This window comes from Triplophysa dalaica, chromosome 7 (genome assembly GCF_015846415.1).
Source record: "Triplophysa dalaica isolate WHDGS20190420 chromosome 7, ASM1584641v1, whole genome shotgun sequence".
Lineage (NCBI taxonomy): Eukaryota > Metazoa > Chordata > Actinopteri > Cypriniformes > Nemacheilidae > Triplophysa > Triplophysa dalaica.
In genome coordinates, this window is record NC_079548.1 from 8,966,129 (window position 1) to 8,990,667 (window position 24,539).

The window sequence follows — 24,539 nt, forward strand, 5'->3', positions numbered from 1 at the left end:
CAGTTACCGACATTCTTCAAAATATCCTCATACCTGTTCTGAAAAAGAAAGAATGTCATACAGGATTAAAATGACAAGATGGTGAGTAAGTGATGACAGAATTTTCATTTTTGGGTTAACTGTCACTTTAAAGGTAAAATCTTAGTGGTCAGTAGTTCTCTATTCTGTACTCTTCTCTTTCCTCTTCTCTATCTCGTCTCATATGAGATCAAAGGCAAATAAGTGCAGGAACTGCTGCCAGTAAAGCTGAACATGTACATACACATGATTGACAGCTTCGCTCTGAGAGATCTCTCATCTCCTTTTGGCGCACACATACTGTGTAGCACATCAAGTCATTAAACCACTGATCAATGTGCTAATGTAATTATAATCGTAGCATTTACAATGTTGCATTAAAGAATGATGAGTCAATATTGAACTGTACCACCGAATGCACTATATAACAGTTCTTTTTCACAGTTCTTTTTCACTGACACCAAAACCCAAACTAACATATCTAGCCCAGCAAAAGACAAAACGACCCTTGCACGCATAACAGCTCCACCGCTAGAACAGTAATCCACTGACACGCTACATTACATGCCCTCTTCAGCCATGGTAACAGTTTCCTCTGTGTGTTTGTGGGGGTCCTGCTAAACCCTACTGTGTGTGGACCAAATACATAGATAATACACCAAATACACCATACAGAATATCTCCAAAATACACATTACACTACAAATATCATTAAGTACATCGAAACCCTCTATAAAGCAAGGAAGCCCAACTTATGTGTGTACCTGAGCAGTAGTTAGTTGTTTAGTTAGTTTGTTGCACTGAAAGGACTTCAGAAGGAGAAATAGATCATGACATTTTGTTTAGCTAAATCTAGATTATAAAACAAAACGTTTTGTCGTTAAATACGATTTTGTAATTGTAAAATGGTGATATGCTCTCTAGCCTACTGACAGCACCTTCTTTATTATTATTTTAACCATTTCGGTATATTATATCACTAGAAACGTGATATGTTTATTTGAATGGACTTGTTATGTAACTATTTGTATGGCAGTTGGATGGCAAATTTTTGTTATCAACGCAGTGTAGGGTTTGTGTCACTGGGTTCAACCTGTTTGACCGTTGTGACCTCTGTAACAACGATGCCTTCACAGAATCTGCAATTTAACCTTTTAACTACAAGGCCACAAGCAGACACATGTGAAATGACCCAGAATGATCTTTAAACACATGGAGGAAAGCAAACATTATGCTTAATACTGAGGAATTAGCCAATTAGCTGTGTGCGTTCAAAAGTGTGTGTGCGTGTGTCTGGGCTTGCATGCATGTGTTTCTCTCACCGTGACAATATGCGTCTGCTGTAGGTGTGCACTCCCTGATTAATATCTCTGTGTCCTCTTCACAGATAGCGCAGGGGAGGCAGGGGTCCAGCGAGCTCTCCTGCTCGGAGAAGGTGTCGTCTATGCACTCCTCACAAACCGTGTCGTGGTCGTATTCGCAGCGCATCAGCACGCCGTGACCCTTCGGACACACGGTGCACTCCTTGCACTGACCAGACAGAATGTCTAGGAAGTAGCCGTAGTTACAGATGCATACTGCATCGTTCGAGTCGGTACAGGGGGTCTGCATGCGCATGAGACCCGTGCATTCGTTACACGTCTCGCACTTCTCTGTATGACTGTAGTTTTCAGAGAACGTCTCACCTAGAGAACGAGAGAGAAAATCAGAATGACAATGTAATTATAGATGCTTGTCTGCTGCTGACCCTTCAGACAGAACAGAAGAAGAAGTAAAAACCAGTATCAAGGAAACTAGATGTGTTCGGCATCCGAAAAAAGGTTGACAACATTGATTGGATTGTGTTTTAGAGAGCTCAGTGTGTAGCACTACTTGACTCAGTTTGGCATTGATTTCTGCATTTAGTCAAAACAAGTCTTGCTGGCATTAAATTTAAATTGCTCCCGAGACAAAACAGATTTTCAGCTTATTTCAGATTTCAGAATAACTGCAGTCCACAGGCGAGACCATGGGAGTCAAGGCTGGGCTGGTTGGCATGTTCCCATTAGCCCCTGCTGGAAGATGATGTAATTGCACTATCTGGTTCCAGAACGTGTATTTTCAACCTACGATAGTTCCGAAGTCGCTTTTTATTTAGACAAAGTACATAACTTTAGAAGCTACAAATAAGTCTCCAATAGTATATTTTAGTAGATGTTTTGTCTAGGGTCTGATGGTCTGTTGTAGCCTGGTAATACCATTCTCGGATACTTCGCTTAGCTTCGTAGACAGCGAACTGAAATTGAGCGGAAGTACGAAGTCTGACGTAGTCAGGCTTGCTCTGTTGGGGTTTCTATAAAAACTTTTTTTCGAGAGACGTTTTTCCTATATGAGGTTTTGTCCTTCCATATTAAAATTAAACAGGAATTTTAGATGCATCGGCCGAAAATGGAATATTCCTAGGATATTTGTAAATTATTCAGTATGTTTTTGTGTGACGAGGCATTCGGTGTACTGTGCTTTGGACAAGAGAATGTGTGAAACACTAGTTTTGAATAACACTAAATTTAAAGGGTTTGAAATGAAATCCTATCTGAGGAGGGATTTCAATACCCTACAACAGATTTTGTGTCATTATGATAGAAGGACAGGAGCACGCAAGATGGATCAGACAATATGAAAGCATTGGTTTTGTTGTTTTATTTTGATGACTCCTTATAAACAAAGTCATTTTAATGGGGTCCAACACTTCCCAATTGTTCCCTAATGACTACATTAGGATTAACTTGAAACTTTTGCTTAAAGTTGCTTAAACACCCCAATGTCTCAAAAAGTACTAAGGTTTGCCAAGATACCAAAGGCTGCAAAAAAAACCTAATCTGTAATGACTCAAGTATTTCGCATAAACTCTCAAATGTACTTATGTGAAAGGGGATGGGGAGCATGAACAGACATGGTAAAAAAAGGATATTTTATGAAATGATTGGACATATGTTTTGTGATGCTTGGACATGTGTTCCATAAAAGACAGAAAGTCATAAAAGCTTTAGGGACAAGAGTAAATGAAACCTTTTTTGTTGATATAAGTGTTGTGAGCTATGAAAAAACAGCCTCTGAGTTACAAAATCGTCCTTTGGGTTGTCATGTCAAAATAGTATGTGAAACATTCAATGTTGCTTGCAGAAATAACATCTGAAACCTGTTCAGACCAATTTACGTCATGCAGTTAATATGCCATTACCATAAAAAGATATGTCAGATACATCTGGGCTATTATGTTGAACTATTCTACCTTTCTTTTTTATATTACATCCAAATTTTATTAGCAAAGACATGCAAGGAACAGTGATTTTATTTAAGGAAAAGTTCCACATAAATACTTTCAAGTTAGGTTCAACGAGTTTGAGCTGCATGCAATGAACCCCCAATCTGATTGAGAATTACCATTACAAACACAGCCAACACACATCAAAACCTTTAGATCTCACATATCTGTTATATAAACTGATTCAATGTGCAGTAAATCTGAGAATCAAGCCCATCCACTCCGATACACTACGGCGGCTGACACAGGACTAAGATGTCATCACATTTTACATCACATCTTTGCTGAAGGAGATAACATATTTACGAAACGAGTTCTGTAGAGCAGTTTGTCCATTAAGGGCTACTGTAGAAACAACAAAGCAAATTCCATGTAAGGGGACCCGCGGTGTATATGGATAGAAATAGCTCATTCTAATGTAATAAAAACATAACGCTTCATTATGTAAGGTATTTATACACGTCAGAAAACATAGTTATGTACCGTATGTTCTATTGAATTTCTGTCCATAGATCCTCCAAAATATTACACATAGCACCTTTAAAGAGAGGTTTTCAAATCACCCTACCATGTGTATATCTGTCTCCATTGAGTATTCTTCTATTGTTTTAATTCTCTTGGTGCTAAATAAACAAGCAGACAAACTCTGTTTGTTTGTTTCTTGTTTGTGAGACAAACAAAAACACAGGGCTCTAATCAATGAACGCAGAACAGCAGGTCGGTGTGTCATGATATCTGCGCTAGGATGTTCTTGTTAAACACTGCTGCTTTCCGCAATGGCCCAGAGAGGAACATAGAGGATGTTCTTTCACAGCATAGAAAATAAGTACTCGTTTGTTTCATTTAACTTTTTCAGATGTTTCTCTTAATATGAATAGACACGAATGAGATGACTGTTGACATACAGTGAAACTCTCTAATAAATATGGATAGCATAGGCTCAGATAATTAGATTTGTGAAGAATTAGATGAGTAATGATGAGTTGGCTGCTAAGCAACATACAGCTTGAAATTAGCATTTGCTGTCTAGAAGAGATCTTACACAGTATATTAATCTGAATGGCTCTTATGCAGGAGCATATCAAAATATTGTTTTCCAACAGATCAGACATTGAAAGATATAAAGCTGGGCAGGCAGATTTGTTCGCAAGTTGCTTCCCTCAAGCTGTCTTATTTCGAGCGGAAGTTTTGATTTATATTTAATTAACAGTAAATTGCACTTTACATTTTGTTCCAGTCATGTTTACTCATGTTTTGACTTGGTTACCATAATGTAATCAACATGTTTGAGATCTACAAAACAACTGCACAAAAATGTTGTGCAAATCTTTGATGCACCAGCAAAAAACAACAAGTTTTTAGAATGCTTCAGATCAGATTTTTTTCCTCATTAATGGTATACAACATCTCTACTCACACATACAGTCAATTATGTTATTTTGAAGAGGTCTATAGATGGTCTATAGGAGGTGAGGTGGATGATGGGTAAACACACAGTATGGGTCATGAGATGAAAGCCACGGTGGGCCAAAGTGTCAATTCAGCTGAATGGTCATTCAACCCATCTGTTTCTCTCACTCTCATCCTGTTTCTCCTTCATTAAATATTAATGGATGGATATGACCTCTTTTTGCTTTAGAGATCAGCCAACTATGGTTAGGCAAAATAAAGAAATATCTTTTTATTGCCTTTTGATGAAATGAAGGTTATGTATCCCGATATTTTCTCATAGTTTTTTTGCAATTAGAGAAACTAAAAACAAGCAGTCAGTCTAGTCAATAAAAAACATAAAAACCAAAATGATGAGTTGATGTTTTGAAATTTATATCATGCCTTTCGCTAAATGAACACATTTCAGGTAGAATTATATTAACCATCTTAATTAAATAAAAAGTAAAAAATTATAAAAATTATATATTATGTATAGGTTGAAAAACACGTGGTAGGGGGCTATTTGAACATTTTTGACAATGTTTCTGTGTTATCTAATGTCCCTGTTTTATTGGCTGTTCACCTGTTGGAACTAAATTGGCGGTAACTCATGAATTCTTTGGAACACAGAATTACGGTTTGTCTAGTTTGAAAAAAGAAAAGGAGCTGACTGTTGCTAAAAATAAAAAATCACACACAGACACAAAAAAATGCATGCTGTTTGGTTTATTGTAAAAAATTACTAAAAAAAGTTTCTTTTTCTTTGATTAAAAAATACATAAAAAATACAGGTTGTATAAGGATAACAAAAAATCCAAGCACACTCTTTATAAAAAAGAATCAATAACTCTCCCTACATAAAATATAAAAAAAAACACCAAAGAAATCTGTATCCTACAGTCTTAGACCTTTCCAATGATATAGTTTGTCATGATTCGATTAGAAATTGCATGCACAATACTGACGCAAACTTAGGTGTCCCGTATACGGAACAGTTGACAGTTAACAGGCTACGGTGGGAACAAATGGAACGCTCACTGTCAGATCTGACATTTCATTTACTTTCACTACATTGCAATAGTCTTTGTGTTTAGTTTTTCCTTCTCGTTTGCGTTTACTTTAAACATGTCCTCTTTGTAGTGAGCAAAAACAGTTGTGACATTGATACGGAGCGCATGCATTCGCCGGTGAAGTGACCGAGCGATCAGACACATTCACCTGAACTCGTCCCTGTACTGATTATAAACACTCACATATAGCACGACACAAACTAAAACAACTGCGAGCGCCCACCCGCACACACACTAATTTAGATGTACACAAATAACAAATAGCTTGTTTTAGTTTGAACACAGGCAATTGTTTTCGTCAGGAGGGTAAACGAAAAAACTCAAGCTGCCTAATGTGGTCTGTCTTAAAGAAACAGTTCAACCGCTCTCATGTCATTCAAAGCCGTGTGAATTTTCATCTGTGAAACAGTGTTTCTTCTGTGATTTCACTTTGGTATTGTTTGTTTTTTTATTCCTTTTTGAGATCTTATTGTTACTGGCAAACATCCTGTTCAATCAAATTTTCTGTACGATCCACAAACCACCAGCAAATTGACCAGGTGACCTCTAGAGATTAAACTGCTGATAGTGTAAACAAAGTTTCACTGGGCAGGCAAACTCTGTTGAAAGTATTTATCCCTTCGAAATAACTGACAAATCAGACAGCCGCACAAATGTTTCTTTTTATTCTGAGCCGGTTTTCTGATTGGCTGTCACTTCCTGGAGAATTAGATTGTAACGGTGGATGTCTGCCAGTATTTTTTTTTTTTTTTTTTTAAGTAATCGAACGAATGAGTAACGTGCATTGCCTAATGCATCATATTCATCTGTAACCACAACTATATCAGGGTTTCTGCATGGTTTTTACAACCTAGTTGTTCTTTACTGGTAATATTAAAGAAACAGTCATACTTATAAAATAGCAAATCATGGCTGCAGTGGAATGACCACAAAGACTAATAAAAAACAGCTATGGCTCCAGCTCAGAGTTCTGTTTAAAAGTTCAGTGTATAGCATTAACCAATCTCTCTCTCTCTCTCTCACTCACTCACTTTCACTCTTTAAAGGCTGTATTAGTCTCCGTCTGGATGGGTCAGATCATATGATATTGCCTGTGCTTAAATGGATCATTATCTAATGCTGTAATATCCCAAATGCCCATCGGTCATTAGCCAACGCTGTGTTAAACAGCACTTTGACTGATTCTGGATCAGCATACTTCTGCAATCTATCCTGTACATGTATTACAAACTGAACAGTGATCATCGTGTATATCTTAACTCCAAAAAGATTTGCAGTAGATTTAAGAAAGCAGATTTCACAGGAATCTTTTCACATCTGATCTAACTTTATTTGACATTACAAAATGTTTTTTTTTTGTTCAATTGTAATATTAAGTAATTCTAGTACTCTCCACATTTGCATTTTAATTCAATCACTCAGCTCATGATTTTATCCCAACAAATGAATCACTATCATAATTTTTGTTTTTCTGAAATAAATTTTGAATCGCATTTTAGTCAGATTTAAAATGACTCTATAAATGAAATATGACAATACACTTTTTTACAAATTTCTAGAGATTTACACACATGTCATACAATGGGACTCACTGGCTAGGATTCTGCTGTTGGCATTGCTTGTGAGTTACTATCAAGCTAGCGAGTAAGACAGAGATGGCGGGATTACTGGTAATGAAATGGCGGCTGTGACACTTTCAAGATTGTGAGATGTTTGTGTCACAAACTGCCATATGAGTGTGTGTGTGTGAGAGAGAGACAGAGAGGGGGAAGAGAGAAGAAATGGACAACTAAATATTTCAGTAGTTGCTGATGTATGGTTGTGTCTAGACTGAGTAGAGGATAAGGGGATGAGCATGCTTGAAATAGCTGTGTGTGTCTTCACCAAACTGTGTGAAATAGGACAGACTCACAAAGGTCATAAAATGTGTCCCTGTCTATCCATAAACAGAAAGCTATTTTTTGTTGTTGTTGTTATTGATTTTGCCCTTAAAACGAATACAGATACTCTTGTAATATTCACCGTCACTGATATTTATATCCCAAATGGCTAAAAAAACGAAAAGCGCCGTTAGGATATTGATGTAAAGTGTCCTGTCCTGAAATATAAGACGTCCTCTATTTCAGGCATGTTGTTCTAAGTGCTCCTCAACGCTTGTGAAGGACTGCTTTGTGAAGAAAGTAGGATAGAGCCAGTTTTGGAAACATTGCACTTTAAAAACAGAACTGCTACGGAATAACTGTCTTGTCGTTTCTAACCGTGTCATTGACATTTCCTTTTTTGTATTCTTCATTCTTGTTTTGATGGCTGTGCTTCTTTAGTTCAATTGATGCCAAAACTTCAATGCGAGAATTGCCTCAGCATGCTGTCGTCCTGGTAAGATATTGAAATTTCCAAAATGGAGAAATCATACCGTGGTATTTGATACCTTTGTACTTTTCTACATAAATCCACGGTGTGGATTTATGTCCTTTTTCGTTTCTGTCTGTCTGGTTTTCAGCATAACCCCTCATACAGTAAATTATGACTGTGATATGAGAACATTTGGCAACAATTTAGGCATCAAACGTACACACACAAACAGCAGCTACACCATATCTGACTAATTGTGTAATTACTCTCAGCTTGAAGGCTGTTATTTTAGTCTATATGGTGTGTAGCCATAATGTAGGCATCATTGTGTTTGTGAAAAAATGCAATAAGTATATGTAAGTTTAGGTTAACAATTGAAAATGTGAAGATTATATATTTGCGTGCGTGCATATACGTTGAAATGGGCAAGTGTATTAAAGACTGTACTCACTGTCAAGGCATTGACTACATTCAGTCTGTTTGGCCCCGCACTCTCTGATCACTCCCTCTCCTGGTGGACACTGGATACAGCACTCACCACCCTTAGTGTACTGGCCTGATTCACACAACTCCTCAGCTTCCACAGCTCGCTCCAGTTTAGAGCTAAACGCCAGCCCCAGCTACAGAGAGAGAAAGAAATGACATGACATTTATTACATATCTGTTGGGTTGGTACCTTGTCTTCTTAACCGCCTTGTTTACTCATAACCTCTTAAAATGCATTAATATTGATAATCCTTTTCGCAATGTGTATTTTTGCAAGCACTTTGATAAAAACTGATATTTTGATAATTTTATGGGCATTGTGCAACTGTGTTACATCTCTAATAAACATTTAAAGGGACAGTTTACCCAAAAAATGAAAATTCTGTCATGAATTACTCGCCCTCAAGTTTCTCCAAACCTGTATAAATGTGTTTGTTTGGTTGAACACAAAGAAAGATATTTGAAAGAATTCAACTGACAGTTCTTGGGCACCAATGACTACCATGGTAGATCAAATGACAATGGTAGTCAAAAGTGCCCCAAAACTGTTTGCTTTCCTAAATCCTCATTTTGTGTTCAACATAACAAACAAACGAAAAATACACAGTGGTGCTTCCTACTGTGGTGGTCAATGGTGCCTCATGACTGTCAGTGGTTAACATTCTTCCAAATATCTTTCTTTGTGTTTAACCAAGCAAAGAGATTTATACAGATTTGGAACAACTGGATAGAATTTTCATTTTTCGGTGAAACTAACATTAATAGAATTTTAAGAATTTAAATTGTAATTGATGGTTAAAACATCAGATTTGCATTTATATTGGTGCATTTTACATGGTATTTCCTTTATGAAGTGCAAATCAAGTAAAGCCTAATTTTTTCCAGCACAAATATGGAACATGAAACAACCATTTGCATAATGCATGTCACATCTTAATGAATCCGGCTAGGCTAACCTCATCTCGTAGTCCATGAACTGCTTCTACACATTTGATGCACATGGGCTACAGTCTGCTAACAGCTGCGTCCCACCATATTTGGCTGATTGCGTTTCAGTGGTGGGGCCAAAAGCTGGGGTGTGTTAAGCAAGATGAGCCGGGTGGTTGTGAGTATACATATGTCTATTGTATGTCCAGCTGTTTTGCTCATACTGTCACGGGTACGATTACACATAATTCACACGTCGAGGTCTCAAAAAACGTGGTCTTCCGCAGACCCTTCATACCCAAGACACACACACACACTCTTCCACGGTCCATATGTGTTGCCTCTCCACGGGTCCTACTCTGTTTGTCCACTATTTATAATAACCCAGGGGGTTATAAACATCCTTTAACACGGCGCACACACATGCACTTTAACACAGGTGTTTATGGCAATTTCTGGGCTCTGGAGGCCGGTGCGTGTGTGTTTAGGAGAACTTTGAGTCTCATTAGTGAGGATGCACCCTTTGGTTTGTGTTAATTTACTACTGCTGTTCTTCTCTCTCTTTCTGTCGATTGGTTCAGTCTGGTCACATGGCCACATTTAGCGTTGATCTGCAATTGAAAGGTTTTATAGAGTGCTACAGCACTTGTTTTCTACATTTTCTATATGGATTGTTTTTATAATTTTCAATAATATTAAAAAAATTGCAGCATAGTACATACATTTATCACAAAATAATTGGTGTGAAAATAAGAACTGCATCATTTATTGATATATGGATTACACTGTAATTATTTTTCACATATTGGTTCTACAAAAGCATATACTGTACCAACACTTAGTCTCGGAGCTCGTGGTGTGTTTGTTTCGAAAGATTTATGCTATCACTTAAAAAATATATTTCTCTTTGAAGAAAATAAATATGATTTTTAACTTCTGTGACCCTCCTGTTATGCTCTATTGAGAACTGAGTGGGTCTTGTTAAACCATTTCTCTCTTTTATTGCTTTGAAAAGCAGCACAGATTCATTCATAAACCTGTGGATTCCTGAGTGTTTCAAAAGACGCATTCAAAAACAAGCACACACGCACACACAAACTAATTAAACTCCCTGCACATTTTTCTCCTTGCATTCATTAACTAATTAGCATACACTCTTTCTCTTTCACACACACATCCGTTAGAAGCAATATGACAATATTCTTTTATTAACAATTACAAACAATTTAGACAGGTTGACCTTCCTGACCTATCGCCCAAACCACAAACACGCACTCTCTTTGCCCTTCACGCACCTCATTCTACCCTCCCTTCATCCACATCCTTACTCGTTCTCATTCAGAAACAGATGCACTGGTGCAGTGGCCAACTCGCCCCCTCATTTACTCTCTCTCTCACACTCTCTCTCTCTTCTTAAACTCTAGATGTCTTCCTTTTTCTCTCTCAATTTGCATTCGCTTGAGTAAGCGTGCCACTGAGTTAACTTGGCAGGCTTTAATGGACTCTAGTATGAGCATGCCCAATGCTTGACACATTTCAGAAAAGGGTAAGAGAGTGTGTGAGAGTGTGTGAGAGAGAGAGAGAGAGAGAGAGAGAGAGAGAGAGAGAGATCTGCAACAAGACCTTATCATACTGTGCTGAGTGATTTGCACCTGTCCGTAACGCACTCTTTGCACCCTATCAGGTTCACCGTCGAATTAACACACCTCAAGTGCTTGGGACGCAAACAAACACAAACAGTAGTGTACGAGCTTGAAGACTGAGAAATATCGTGTCTAGACAAGCCATCACCTTTTTCAACACCAACAGTGCCGGTTTCGTCCCCGCCAGATCTCACGTAACGTGGATCAGGAAGGCAGAGCCAGCGCGCAATCTGTCAGATTACGCAGGAGTGCCCGTCTCCTGAGTTCTGCAGGAGATCCTTCACTGATTCTCTGCACCTGGATCAAACTCAATTGCAGGCACCGTTTGCCATTTTGCAAATCAGATTACTGAAAAGAGGTCACGGTGTAATTGTGTTTAGTCAAGAGCGTGCGCACGCTTAAATTGATTTGGTCGGTGTTACAAGAGACTGGAGGTGGTGCGGGTCACGCAGGGCTCGAGGTAGGGGACCCCGAGAGTCACATCCGCGCGCACTTTGAGTTTTTCCTGGCTACGCATCAGACGCTTCGCTTACAAAAAGTGTCGTAAGAAGTTAAAACACCAATTTCTTTATAGTAATAGTGGGTAATTAGTATTAGCGCAATCTTAATAAGTCAAATTGCATGGAACGAACTGAAAGCCTTGAAAGAACATTCTATTCTATTTTTTATACTTTATTGTTATTTCTAAGTGATATTTGTCACGTGTCACTAATACAAATAGCCTGTATATGTTTTGCGGAGGAAAAAATGCATCCGAGCATGAAAATAAACCAAACACGCACAATAAATCTATAACCTAATATTTACAAAACTTTGGGAGGTATTAATTTATTCAATTAAGCCTTCAAATTCAACAAAACCAGAAGACCCATTTATATCGCATCCCGCTTAACTTGACATTGAAGTTGTTTACAGTTGCGCACCCAATCTGTTATTGCCTAGAATCTTGTATTGATTTGAAGACTAATACAAATACTAAAATAGTGAAGAAAAACGTGTCTGACAACTGTTTTCCAGAAACCGTCCAGCTGAGATTAGTCATCACAACCACAGAACGACAACTAAAAACAAGTTCAGTTATATCCGCAGGCGCACTTAAGATGCGCATAAGCAGAAAAACGGAGCATCACGAAAGCTGAACCGGTTCACCATATGTCTGTTCACCTACTCACTTCACACATAAAATATGCGCATTTAACCTAAACTCTATTGCAAACACTTACCGCTCCACAAACCAAGATCCACACCAAGGTGTCCATGGCTGATAGTGTCCTTCCTAATCAAACTGTATATCTGTAAGTATGAGTCATGAAGCGCAGATCACCCATCCAACAGTTCATATTAGGTCCATGTGGTTTCCGCTGTTGTGCATGGCTGGTGTTTGGGACTTCGGGACTATATGAAAGCGTGTGCCTTCGGCCGGCGATCGCTGATGCGCTCCGATGCTGTCCTGCACTGTCCAGTGCTGTCCTGTATTCCGCACTCAGCGCTGTCCAGCAGTGCACTGCGGAGGCGAGAGTCGTGCACGCAGAGATGAGGGGGGCACGAGTGCCTGCCAACCCTCCCCCCCACCCTCTCTCTCTCTCTCTCTCTCTCTCTATTTCCTATATCTCTCTTCATTTAGAGACACGCACATGCAAAAGCACCGCATCGTATCTGCATCGTAACGATTATTGCTATATATCTCTCAACTCTGCCTTCTTTCATCTCGAAAAACACATTGTATTTTAATTCCTGAAAAAGAGAAACTGTATGAAACAGTAAACCAAACGCATTTAAAGTTTGAGGTAAAATTGTTATTTTTTATTTAATAAAACACAAAAAGAGTTGATCCATCATATTATTAAAACAACATGTCAGAAATTAATTAAATAAACATATTTACATGAAATGTACTGATTTTGAAGCATTTCATGTTTTCATAGCTTTTCTTTTATCTCATGTGAACTAATGGGTGTACTGGGCATGACGTCACGCGACTGGTGTAATCAAATAGACGCCACAGGAGGGCGACTGCAACCAGTGACTCACCCATGTGAGATATGGAGCGTAATAATGCCATAGACGGTTAAGTGCCAGGGATGAGATACTTTTACGATTTTTTCCTTTTCCCCTCCATTCTTCTGATATTTTCACCACTTCCATGTGTGCGTATAAGTTTCTGAGCTGGGTGATGGCTGAGATGGCTTTGAGTCTAACCTGTCTCACAGTTGAAGTTAAATTCAGTCTCGTATTAACAAAGCTGTTCGACTCCTGCTTGTTCATTTATTATCCATTTTTTTCAATAACAATTACATTGGTATTCAATCTCATAAAGGAATGCATAATGATGTTAGTCTGATCATTACTTAGTGCTGAGTGTGATGAGCGATGACCTTTAGTGCTGATATAGGCCTTAAAGGTAAACGATCTGAAACGTCAGCTCACCGATCCATTAAAGCAGAGCGGGACGTTTCTTAAAAGGTCTGTCAATAGTAAGACGTAGACTGCTGACTGGCATCAACCGACATCTATCACATAACACAGGAATGGGACTTGTACAACTGAAGACGTGTTTGACAGTTGACAAAGTGTTAGGAACATACCAAGGATTCCAAATATCTGTTGATCGGATATTGACACCTGAAACATTACTTGAAAGTGTAGCTTGGAAGACAAAAATAAGTTTAGAGGTTAGAGATGTTCTTCCTGTACGTTGCTTTGAATAAAAGAGTGTGCCTACGATCTCTCTCTCTCTTTCTCTTTCTCTCTCTCTTTCTCTCTGAGTCTGTACATGGTCATGATTTTTCTATAGTTTAGGGTCTGATATACGCTTTTGAGGTATTCTATCAGTTTACATTCTCTCTTTAATGACATAGCATTCCAATGGACTTTCCTGAGCTGTTGCTTGTGTCAAGTGTTTGAGATATTTTTCTTTTGTGTTTTTATGATTTGGTTTATTCTGGTTGGGGTTTGGGGTTGGGCATTTTTTGTTAGTTCTGAGATCAGTTGGATGAAGGGGCTTCTCCCTGGGTTCAGCTCTTCATGGCTTCAGGCTTTGTGATGGAGTGTCTCTGTATCGCTGTTCTTAAGGTTAGTGTAGAATCTTATAGCTCTTCTTTTTTGTATTTTAATTATTAGAGGATATAGACCTTATTCTGCTCTGCAGGCGTTGTTTGGAGTTTTTCACTGCATGATTTTACACATTTCTGAGTCTCTATTGGGTGTTTGTCCCATTTGGTGAACTCTTGGTTGGTTAGAAGACGCCTAACCTCACATCTAAACAGCATGATTGGTTCCATAATTGAATGGATAATTTTTTACCAGATTTCAGTTGGGATGTCAATTTTGATATTCTTTTTTGATGGCATAAAAGGCTCTCTCTCTCTGTCTCTCTCTCATTCTTTCTCTCTATATATATGCCATTATGTATATTTACTGTATATATGAAGAGTTTGGTTCCAAAATAAGATAATAATAAGATATTTTTTTTACTGTGCATTCCAATTAATATCAATCAAACTGTAGTTGGTTGGTTTTCATTTAAGCCATAATAACAAAAAAAAACATCTAACACATTGAATCACAACAAAAGCATGATAATATAATAAATAACATGTTTTTTAAACATTAACATTTTGTAACTAAACTCTTCATATATATATATATATATGAGTATGTATGAAATGTGTATATATATATATATATATATATATATATATATATATATATATATATATATGTAAGAGTTTATGTTGCAAATCGGAACCTGTTCTTTATTGATTTGTTCATAAGTCAATAGACCCACATCCTACATTCTTGCAGGAGACCCCCACTGCCCCTCGACACACACACATACACACACAGCTGAATTAACTCGCTCTGTGAAATTAAGGCATCACAGAAAGAGCTTTGTGATCGATGGATAACAGACGAGTAATCAGGAAAGACAGCTTGTAAAGATCAGGCGTTTTGCTAAAGGAATTAATTCAGCCTGGATAATTAATCCAGTCAGGCTAAAATTAAATCTGTCAGGATATATCGATGCTCCATAGAGTTACTTTGGTTAGAGACATAAATTAACAGTGTAATACTGATCTCAGTTAACATTTGTTATTACTGCCTGTCTTTGTTTTATTTGATTCTTTTGTCTTTATCTTTTGTTTTAACAACGAAACACAAGTTAAATAGCTGATGACGCACTACAGTCTAAAGACAATTTGTTTCATTTATAGGTTGTTCGGCTATTATCCTAGAATATTCTCAGTGAATATGAGAGTGTTCTGTTCTTTATCTTAACAACACTCTCTTCCCTGCGGAGGAACATGTGCAGATGAACCCCATACATTCATTATGGCAGACTACATGCACCCAATGCCAAAACTGAAAATAGAGCTCATTACATCTGATCTCCATCAGTAAATATAGATAAACAGTGAATACGTGCTGTTTGAATATGAAAGCGAGTATCCAGCCATCAGTCCTGGAAACAGTATCGGTTGCGTTACTATGAGTCAGTGAAAGAAGAACATCCGCACTATAACATATCATCATGCTTGAAATGGCCCCTTTTGCCAACATGTGTGTTTAAAGCTTAGCATGCATAATCTGATTCTTTCAAATCTGATTCAGCTTTCATATGCAGTCTGACATTCGATGCTTATCTGATGCAGTCTCCATGCATTTTCTTCATCACACATGAACTTCTTCATCACAGATTAACATTATCAGAGTTTCTTGCCAGAGGCTCCGAGTTGCTTTGAGAGCAAACGCAGTGGGAATCAATTGAGAGACAATGAAAGAGCAGATTTAATTCATTTTATGAGATCTTGCAGGGAAAATAAAAATCAAGGTGGCATGTCACGGCTGAGTCGTTCTATTACCTTTGTACATTGCATGCAGATTCTTGTCTATTTTGATGACACTGGGGTCACTCAAAAACATCATTCTGAACTGTCAAAACTAATCAAAGTTCACCAATATTTACTGAAATACATGCTGTACGGCCGGCAGGAGATTCATGTGCTTAACTCTGGGTTGCTAACTTTCATCTTTGTTAATTCATGTTCAACTCAGTTTTGTACCACTCTCCCCTCATGTTAAATCACAATGAATCTGTTGAGTGTTCATTAAGCTTGTATGTGCTATGTTTGGATGGAGAAACGAGCAGGAAATATTAAACAATACCCTGACACTTTCTTTAACCAATTAACACTGTTAACGCCATGTGTACACCAGAATTTTGGAATGTTTAACACTTCCAACACACACAGTACAAAGAGCCAAATGTTAAAAACTGTACAAATGGCTCCAACCTTCCCATTTCTATCTGTAACAAATAATCCACACTACAGATGTTGAGTTTGTCTACCGGGAATGCTATGCCTCTTTGATTCCATCCATGTGACTGACAGATCTAACGCATGCCGACTCCGTAATACCGTTTGCTTTGCCAGTTTTTATAAACCAGGAGTACAAAAGGGTCACCGGCGGCTAAATGTAACGCCATACCTCTCCATTACATGCTAGATGGATTGATCTATCATTCATTTACGTATAGAAGAAATGGCATGGGGCGAGTTACATGTCAAAGTTTAAGATCTCGACGTGTTTGTTCAGGACTCTAACTACAATCGTGAACCATAGCAGGCACCCCTAATGAATGGTTTTGTCACTGCAAATCGATGTGAGTGTTGTTGGACGCCCCTCCAGTTTCCAAGAGAGCGACGCTGATCATTCATTTTAACAATGAGCGGGAATTCTCATATGTGTGCATTTAAACCTGCCACATGAGAAGGAACATCACCTGCAATTGGTTATGGAAAAAGAATTAAGACTTGATGAATGTGCGTTCTTTCACAAACTATGTGTGCATGTGTATGTGAGTGGAATCCAGCCAAGCTGTAGGAGAATCGAGAGGGCATCTTTAAAGCGCATATATTATTCTCTCTTTTATTCAAACAGTTGCTTTCATTTTCTAGGCCCCCACAGCCCGTCTGATTCATTGTTTTGCTCTTGAAGAAAAAGCAACAGAGAACAGAAGAAACAATGTGGTAAGTGATGAGCTCATCAAAGTCACATCCATATTCTGAGCTATCAGATACACATAGATGTTGCACATCTTTGCAACGTTCCTCTCTCTCATATCTTTTTGCTTGTTACACATACACACAAAACATTTGTCCAGTAACATTTGATGACATACAGTCTGATGAAATTCGGTCTCTTTTGCTTCGCTTTTGCAAATAAAGGGGTTTACACAGATGGTACCATAATGAGACTCAGTGCAACAGAAGTATTTTTAGCTGTGCATGTGATTTCCTCTCATTTTGCAGAGTCTGTTTAACAAACAAAGCCACATTTATGACCACCTCTGAGCATACTGTAAAGCTAAACACTTTTTGTGTTTCAGCAAAACAGGATGGAGTCACACTCCAAATAAAGTTTTCAACAGGCAATCCACACCATGCAACTTAACATGTATCTGTGCATGGTTGTGAGTGCCTGTTGAAAGAAGTCCTTTACACAGGGACACCAAACCAGCACTAACCAGCAAAATTGGATGAATGGTATGAGCTTTAAATCTGTTTTACATGATTAAAAGGTATGTTTAAGGAATTTGCTTGTAAAATGTTTTTACACATGACATTTGACTCAGACTACATTAAGTACAGATTACATTTGGTATTGCTTTTGGTTGCCACTTGAAGTAAAATCTGGATCCTAAAGACAAGCTGAGAACATGCAGGACATCATGTTGCAAACATCACAAGCAGAGATCAGAGCTTTCAAGTTGTGCAAATGATTATTGTGTTTTTTAAGACTTTTCGCGAGTTCAGCATATCCATTGTACAATCCATTACCGGTCAATATTCTTTCATTGTGTATCACTAATTATTTGGCCTTTGCTTGATGAAGGGTGCTCTTACACATCCTATGATATCTTATTGCATGACTGAACCTTCATGCATGCCGTATTTTCTTGTAATTCTTGGGTCATATCTATCGCGTTCCAGACCATTTGCTCTCAATTTGATCCATAAGGAGAATACGCACACACATAATCACACACTCCCGAGTGAGCGCAGAAGCATGTGGCGTGGCGAGTTTTTTACTAGAGTAAATTTTTGCGGCCTCTCCAAGGTCATCAATTCTTATTGTAGCGAGACACATATTGAGAGGCAACATCAAACGTACGCCGGCTTCTTTACAGTGTAGCATAAATTATTATTCATCATTATTCTTACAGAGAATCAATCAATGCTGTGGACCTATAACACAACTATGTCAGGATAAAATACCGGATAGAATTTTATTTACCATCTGCTATCTGACTTTGTTTATGCACAGGAAAGGTCAGATGTTTAAATCTGGTGTCTCTCCCTCTCACACACACACACACACAGACCTTTGAAGTTGTATCAGTGGGGATCTCTCACAGTAACAATGGTTTTAATAACAAGATAATGCTATTAACTATAACCACTTACACTAAATTTAACCTTTACACAAGCCTGTTGACATTATTAGGTTTAAGAGGTTAAAGCAAAACTTATTCATAATTTATTAAGATGTCATCACAAGTCAGTAGACATGTGTGCCTTTATTTGAAAAGGTTCAAAGCCACACAGAAATCCACCAAAGGTGGCAGTGGTTTCTGCAATCCGGTTCTTTATATCATACCACTTAATGCACAAAAATAATAAACTTCTACGTGCCTCTGTCTGTGTTTTATAAGGGAAATGTATGGAAATAAACCTGGATGACCCTTTCGACCCATGTACTATTAAATGTGAGGGGTCAGGTGTAAAGCGTAATGGAAGATGAGGTGTGAATGTGTGAGGGTCAATGGTCACACTCATCATGTTTGAACAGCTGATTTGCGCTACATATCATTTGAAAATGAGCGACTTTGACTTTTCTATGTAAATTTCAATCACCATGTGTTAAAGCCCATGTGCGCCTGAGTTTGTTTGTCTGTGCAAATATGCATGCGTTTACATGTGTGGTCTCGGCATGTGTGTGCGTTCATGCCTGTGGTTGCAATACCCCCTGCTGGTGGAACAGAACATGCACCATTTCCGCCACACTGTTATACACCATTAAAAGATTGCAACATTTCACAGAGCTGCACAAATTGTGTTATGCCGCATTCTGAAGAAGATTGTTGCTTTTAGTGTCCTCATGTCTCATATAATTAATAAGAAAAATATATTCTAAACTTTAATAGCATTAACTCTGTTAAGTGCATATAAATAAAGACATAAAGTGTAGTCAGAATATCTATTTGCGTGTCATTAATCATCATTTACACTAAACATGAGAATCATCATTATAAAATATCACATATAGACCATTTAAAACTTACATGTATAATCAAATCTTGAAGATATTCATTCAACATTGATTCGGTTATAAATGTTATGTTGTTTGGTTCGAATGTTTGTGTGGTGTTAAAAAACTGAAACAGGATGTTCTTCTGGACCAGCATTGGATTACATTTTCCGAAGTTGTCTATAGTTTTTTATACACTAAAGTCAATAAAAAAAAAAATTAAGGATGTCATGCATGAAATCGTATTTAATTGACATAAATATCCACAATTTACTGTCCAATTGGTTTCTTCAAAAATTCTATTACGATTTTTCAGGTAATGCATAATTTCTGCCATTTTTAAGGTAGTCATTTATTTTTGATCAAACGAAGTAAGCTTCCTTACAGTTTATATCGGCTTTATCTCATGACTTCAGCTGTGATCCTTTATGAGCTCAATATGATTCTGTCGTCCTATGCACATAATTCGTCAGCGGTCCTTCAGTGTCAGTCTGTCGTTATCTGAAATACTACCACAAAAACAACTAGCAGTAGATTTTTCCTTAATACCAAAGACCTTAAGACTTATTAGTTATTCTCAGCTTTTTTTGAGATACTGATAGTGAGGTCAATCAGAGGCCGATCCACATACAGCGCACAAGCAGTGTCAGGGCTGAAGCTATGGTTGCAAGCGTAACATATCAAATATCCGTCAGAGTTTATCTGACACTGTCGGTTTCCTTTCGCTTCCTTCTTCTTTTCCTTCCTTCCTTCCCCCAACTACACCTGATCTCTCCCATCTCTGTTCTTCCATGTCCATCCGACCTTCTTCTTCCATCCTAACAAAGAGTGAACATTGTAGCTTGCGAAGCTTGTATCGGATGCTTTGATAGTGCAACCTCCAGAGAGACATTCTCCAGAGAGCTCATCTGAGTAATCAAACCATTAGTTAAAGCCAACTTCTACATGTTAATGGAGCTTCTAAACATCGACAGATCAATTAGTTTGGACGAACCCCTTTTAATGGACATATTCGTGAAGCATTAAGATATTACGAACATCTGTTTGCATATGCTTCTGAGTGCATCTTTAAAGCTGCGTAAGGCACCTTCTTTGTGTTTATGACTTCTGAAGCAACATTCAGGCAGATAAATTGAATCAGATCCAGTGTACTGAAGCATCAGATCAGTTGTTTACAATCCGTGGATGTTTCAGAAGTTTTCAAGTGAAGAGTAAAGCTGATGGTTGTTTGGAAGTGCTGCCTGCTTCAGTGGTACTCATCAAAGCTGATGTAACATTTAGGGAACAGAGCAACCGCACCATCATGCTCTAGTCGGTACAAATGTGCTGGAAATCCTCACCGTCTTTCTGTGTCTTTGTGTGTAGTTTTGGCTACATTTACATTCTTATGCATTTGGCAGATGCTTTTTTCAGAAGTGACTTGCAATGCAGGCTTTACACTTTATCATTTGGTCTTCCGTCTTTCCCATCAATTCTGTGGGAATCAAACCCATGACCTTTGCGCTGCCAATTAAGCTTTGTGTGTAAATGCCAGATTTTTTTTAATTCCCTCAAAATATTCAGAAAAATGCCCAACACCTACATATTGGGTAGTCCGTAAGGCTCAAAATCAGGCAAATCAGGTTTGTCATTCATGACTTTATCTGATGGTAATATAATAAACAATGTTAGAATAGACAATTGCACAGAATTTAATTGAATATTGTCTTACTGCTAAAAAGACTTAATACATCACACTCGATTACAGTGGGTCTTATGTACGTGATAACACTGAGACAGAAAGTATTTATTTCCAAATGAACCCTGACAGGGTCTTGTATCATCCTAAAGAGGTTTATTTTGTAAGAATGACAGATTGGCTGTGTTCCACTGATTATGTGCCTACTTACCGAATCAATAAATAAATGGACATGAAAATTGATTTGAGTTCAAATGATTTGATTATGTGAGAAAAGAACACAAAGGAATCACTGTGGAAATATACAGTTTAGGAAATTAGTTGTCCGGGATAGCAAGCAGATTCTTGCTGTCCTTCTTAAAGCGGCCCTTCAAAGATGTGTCATGCATTCTGACTTTTTCACAATGTTGTGCTGTCTTCTCATGCTTAACATGGTCAACTTGTCAAAAAGTTGGACGTATTACGTAGTATTTCTGTGCTCGATACACTCCCCCATCGATCATACAGGTTTTGGAAAGATTTTTTTCTAAAATTTTAAACTGTTTCACAACAACTTTTCTTAGTCCCTTATTGGACAATTCTCCCGTAAAAGCACGTGGCCGGCCACACGGCAGAAAGGAGTGCAGGAGAAGGAGCATGCACAGAAGTCACTTTCACCTGTAAGCAGGAGAGAGAGAAAGAGAGCATACATTCACGAAGTTCAGGTGTTTGTTTGTTCACTGCATTTGGGTGATGAATGTTACATTAACGGCGGATATAAAACTGGATTTGGAGATCGTTTGAATCTGATATATATAGCCGTTCCAACACTAAAAGATGCCGGAGATGAACCACATGCGGTGAGTGAAACTGATGTCTGTGTTTTGTTGACAATGGGTGTGCAAGTGCTTTGGTTCAGCCGACCCCCCCCACGCGCTGTATGTTTTCTATAACAATGGTAAAGCTGTATCTATCTTCTATAAATGTGATCAAACGAAATACTCTTTGAAGATACAAAGTATGCAATTATACTCTATAGGTACTCAAGATTAATATGAGATTGGCTTTTGCTGCTTTTTTATTTTTTGCCATAAATCATTATTATTAGTCACCATTGTATTAAGTGTATTAAGAAATACCTGCTTTAATAACCATGTGGCACATAGATTGATCCGCATTGTTTTCTCCTGTGAAGGGCATCAGTTCACTGAGTTCAAAAGGGGTTGTACATTATTCCCTTATGGTGACTGAATACAGTGACACAAACACATGGCATTTTACAATGTGTGTTAGTCATGGATGGTCAGAACGGCGTTTTGAAGTTATCCTGCCCTTTCTCTTTGACTGCACACATGCTTATCTGTTTCCATTCAGACCAAAATATGTGTTAATAATTTTCATATGAATTCAACTGAAAACAGGACACACTGAGATGAGAATAACTTTGAAAACATTTCTCCCCTGCAGAGATTTTTTTTCTTTTCGTTTTACTGAAACAGCACTTTTCCCAAATGTCAGTCAAGTGAGACTTACACCTTATTCTAATGTTTAAATCAGTGAGTGGTGCTTAACGTGTTGAGACTTATCTGGCACAGTCCTGGCACAATTGTGGAAGGTCCTGCTCTGATCCACCCTTAGTGCGGAGTCACTTAAAAACGTCAACCTAGTCTAGTATATGCCATTGTGTGACCTGTAACCCATAATTGCTTCCTGACCTTTGCCCTGGCAGCCTGACTTTGACCTTTCACGTCCTGTTCTGGTTCTTCAGGGGTTGTCCAGTTGGGCACCAGGAAAGGGGACCTCTGAGAACCAGACGTCCTAAAATGGCTTCCAGTAATCAGTTGGGTTTACTGGGGTAATAAGATGTATGAGCGGTGAGGTGCATAGTGGATGTGACGGGGGCATGATGGGAATACGCAGACTGCAGGTGTTTTCTGTGCAGTCTGGAAGGTGACGGCTGGGAAGCACTCCTAGAGACTAAACCAGCAGGTTTAAAAGCGCATAAATATGACAAGAGGCACCGTATACACTCACACACACTGTTTCGGTAGTCATAAGTATAGCTGGGCTTTTGAGTGATCCCTCCACTGTGGGTTGTGGCACAGAGGAGCAGACAGGAAGCTGAAAATGGATGAGCCTTTTTTTGCCAGGGGTCTAAATCATCCCTCGTTCTCTCTCCCTTGTTCTCTCTCTCCACCTGGAAAAACAGTGGTGAGAGAAATGTGATCTTGAAGGAGGGGTGGGGGGTAAGTAGTTGTCTGAGCCGCTTTACGGCATTCCGTTAATGGAGATGGATGTGGGATGGAATCGTTTTCACTTGGATGGAGGGAAGGAGAGAGTGAGTCTATTTCATTTGTTCTTTGCCAAGCAGAATATACTGCATATTCTGATGACATAACAGTGGTTATTATGGGAAACTGCTGAGATTTGACATCTCATTGGTAGTAATATTTGATAACTGATTTTACTATTAAGAATCCAATGTGTACAGTTTCTGAGTGATATATGTATACATTTAAAGTATTTTTTTTTATTTTCATGTTTGAACTGCCCATTACACATAATTGTGTGTTTGTGATATTTTATTTGGACATGGACTTTGGAAATCTCTTACATTTAAAAAAAAAATGGTGGTCTCCAATGAAGCTGGAGCCATTGGGCCTCACAGAACTATATTCTGTCTTTAAAGTCAAAATAATATAAACACAGACAAAGTTAAAAGCTAAAATAAAATACATATGCAAAGCATCTACATCTTTTTCTCAAACTTTTCACTCTGTCAAAAGCACTGTAGCATAGTGTCAATTGTCAGGCTTATGTGACATCATAATAATGAGCACATAATGGTGTAATGCAGCTCACAATCACTGTGTCCCGGTTAAAACCCACCTGGTCCGTAATAACAAATGACATATCAAATCAGTCGACTGTTCTGTGAAAACGACTTCAGCGGTGAGTCATAGGTAGAGCTGAGCCGTGTTCAATCTTAACAACTGGGGTCTAATCAAAAGCTTAAGCCTGTTTCGCTTTTTTGCACACCCGGTGACAGAAATTGTTGCCTGTTTGAGATCTAATGCAATCATGACTCCTCGTGTATTTGACCCGTCTTAAAGGTTTGCCACATAATTCTGTGTGCATGTCACATGCAGGGATGCTGCTTAAATACACAGGATCTGGGGCACAATTTAAAGGAATGATCCCCACTCCTATAGACTAAATGATTTGGCTGTATACCACTGAGGATTTTGTCAAGATGTGTTCCTAAATCAACTTTTTTTATTTTTGGGGAGGGGGGACCTGTCGAGGGAGTTAATAGATTTATGAGAATTATATGTGCC

General features: G+C 38.3%; 1 protein-coding gene across 1 annotated transcript in view; it reads right to left on the bottom strand.

The window, feature by feature from the left end:
• Positions 1-12,722, bottom strand: part of ngfra (nerve growth factor receptor a (TNFR superfamily, member 16)) — a 29,676-nt gene extending 16,954 nt beyond the window's left edge. Inside the window, exons 1-3 of the mRNA XM_056751901.1 lie at positions 12,455-12,722; positions 8,627-8,795; positions 1,341-1,703 (exon numbers count right to left, since the gene is read on the bottom strand). Coding sequence (XP_056607879.1) covers positions 1,341-1,703; positions 8,627-8,795; positions 12,455-12,490 — 568 coding nt within the window. The 5' untranslated portion in view covers positions 12,491-12,722. The remainder of the gene's footprint in view (positions 1-1,340; positions 1,704-8,626; positions 8,796-12,454) is intronic.
• Positions 12,723-24,539: the final 11,817 nt, after the last annotated feature.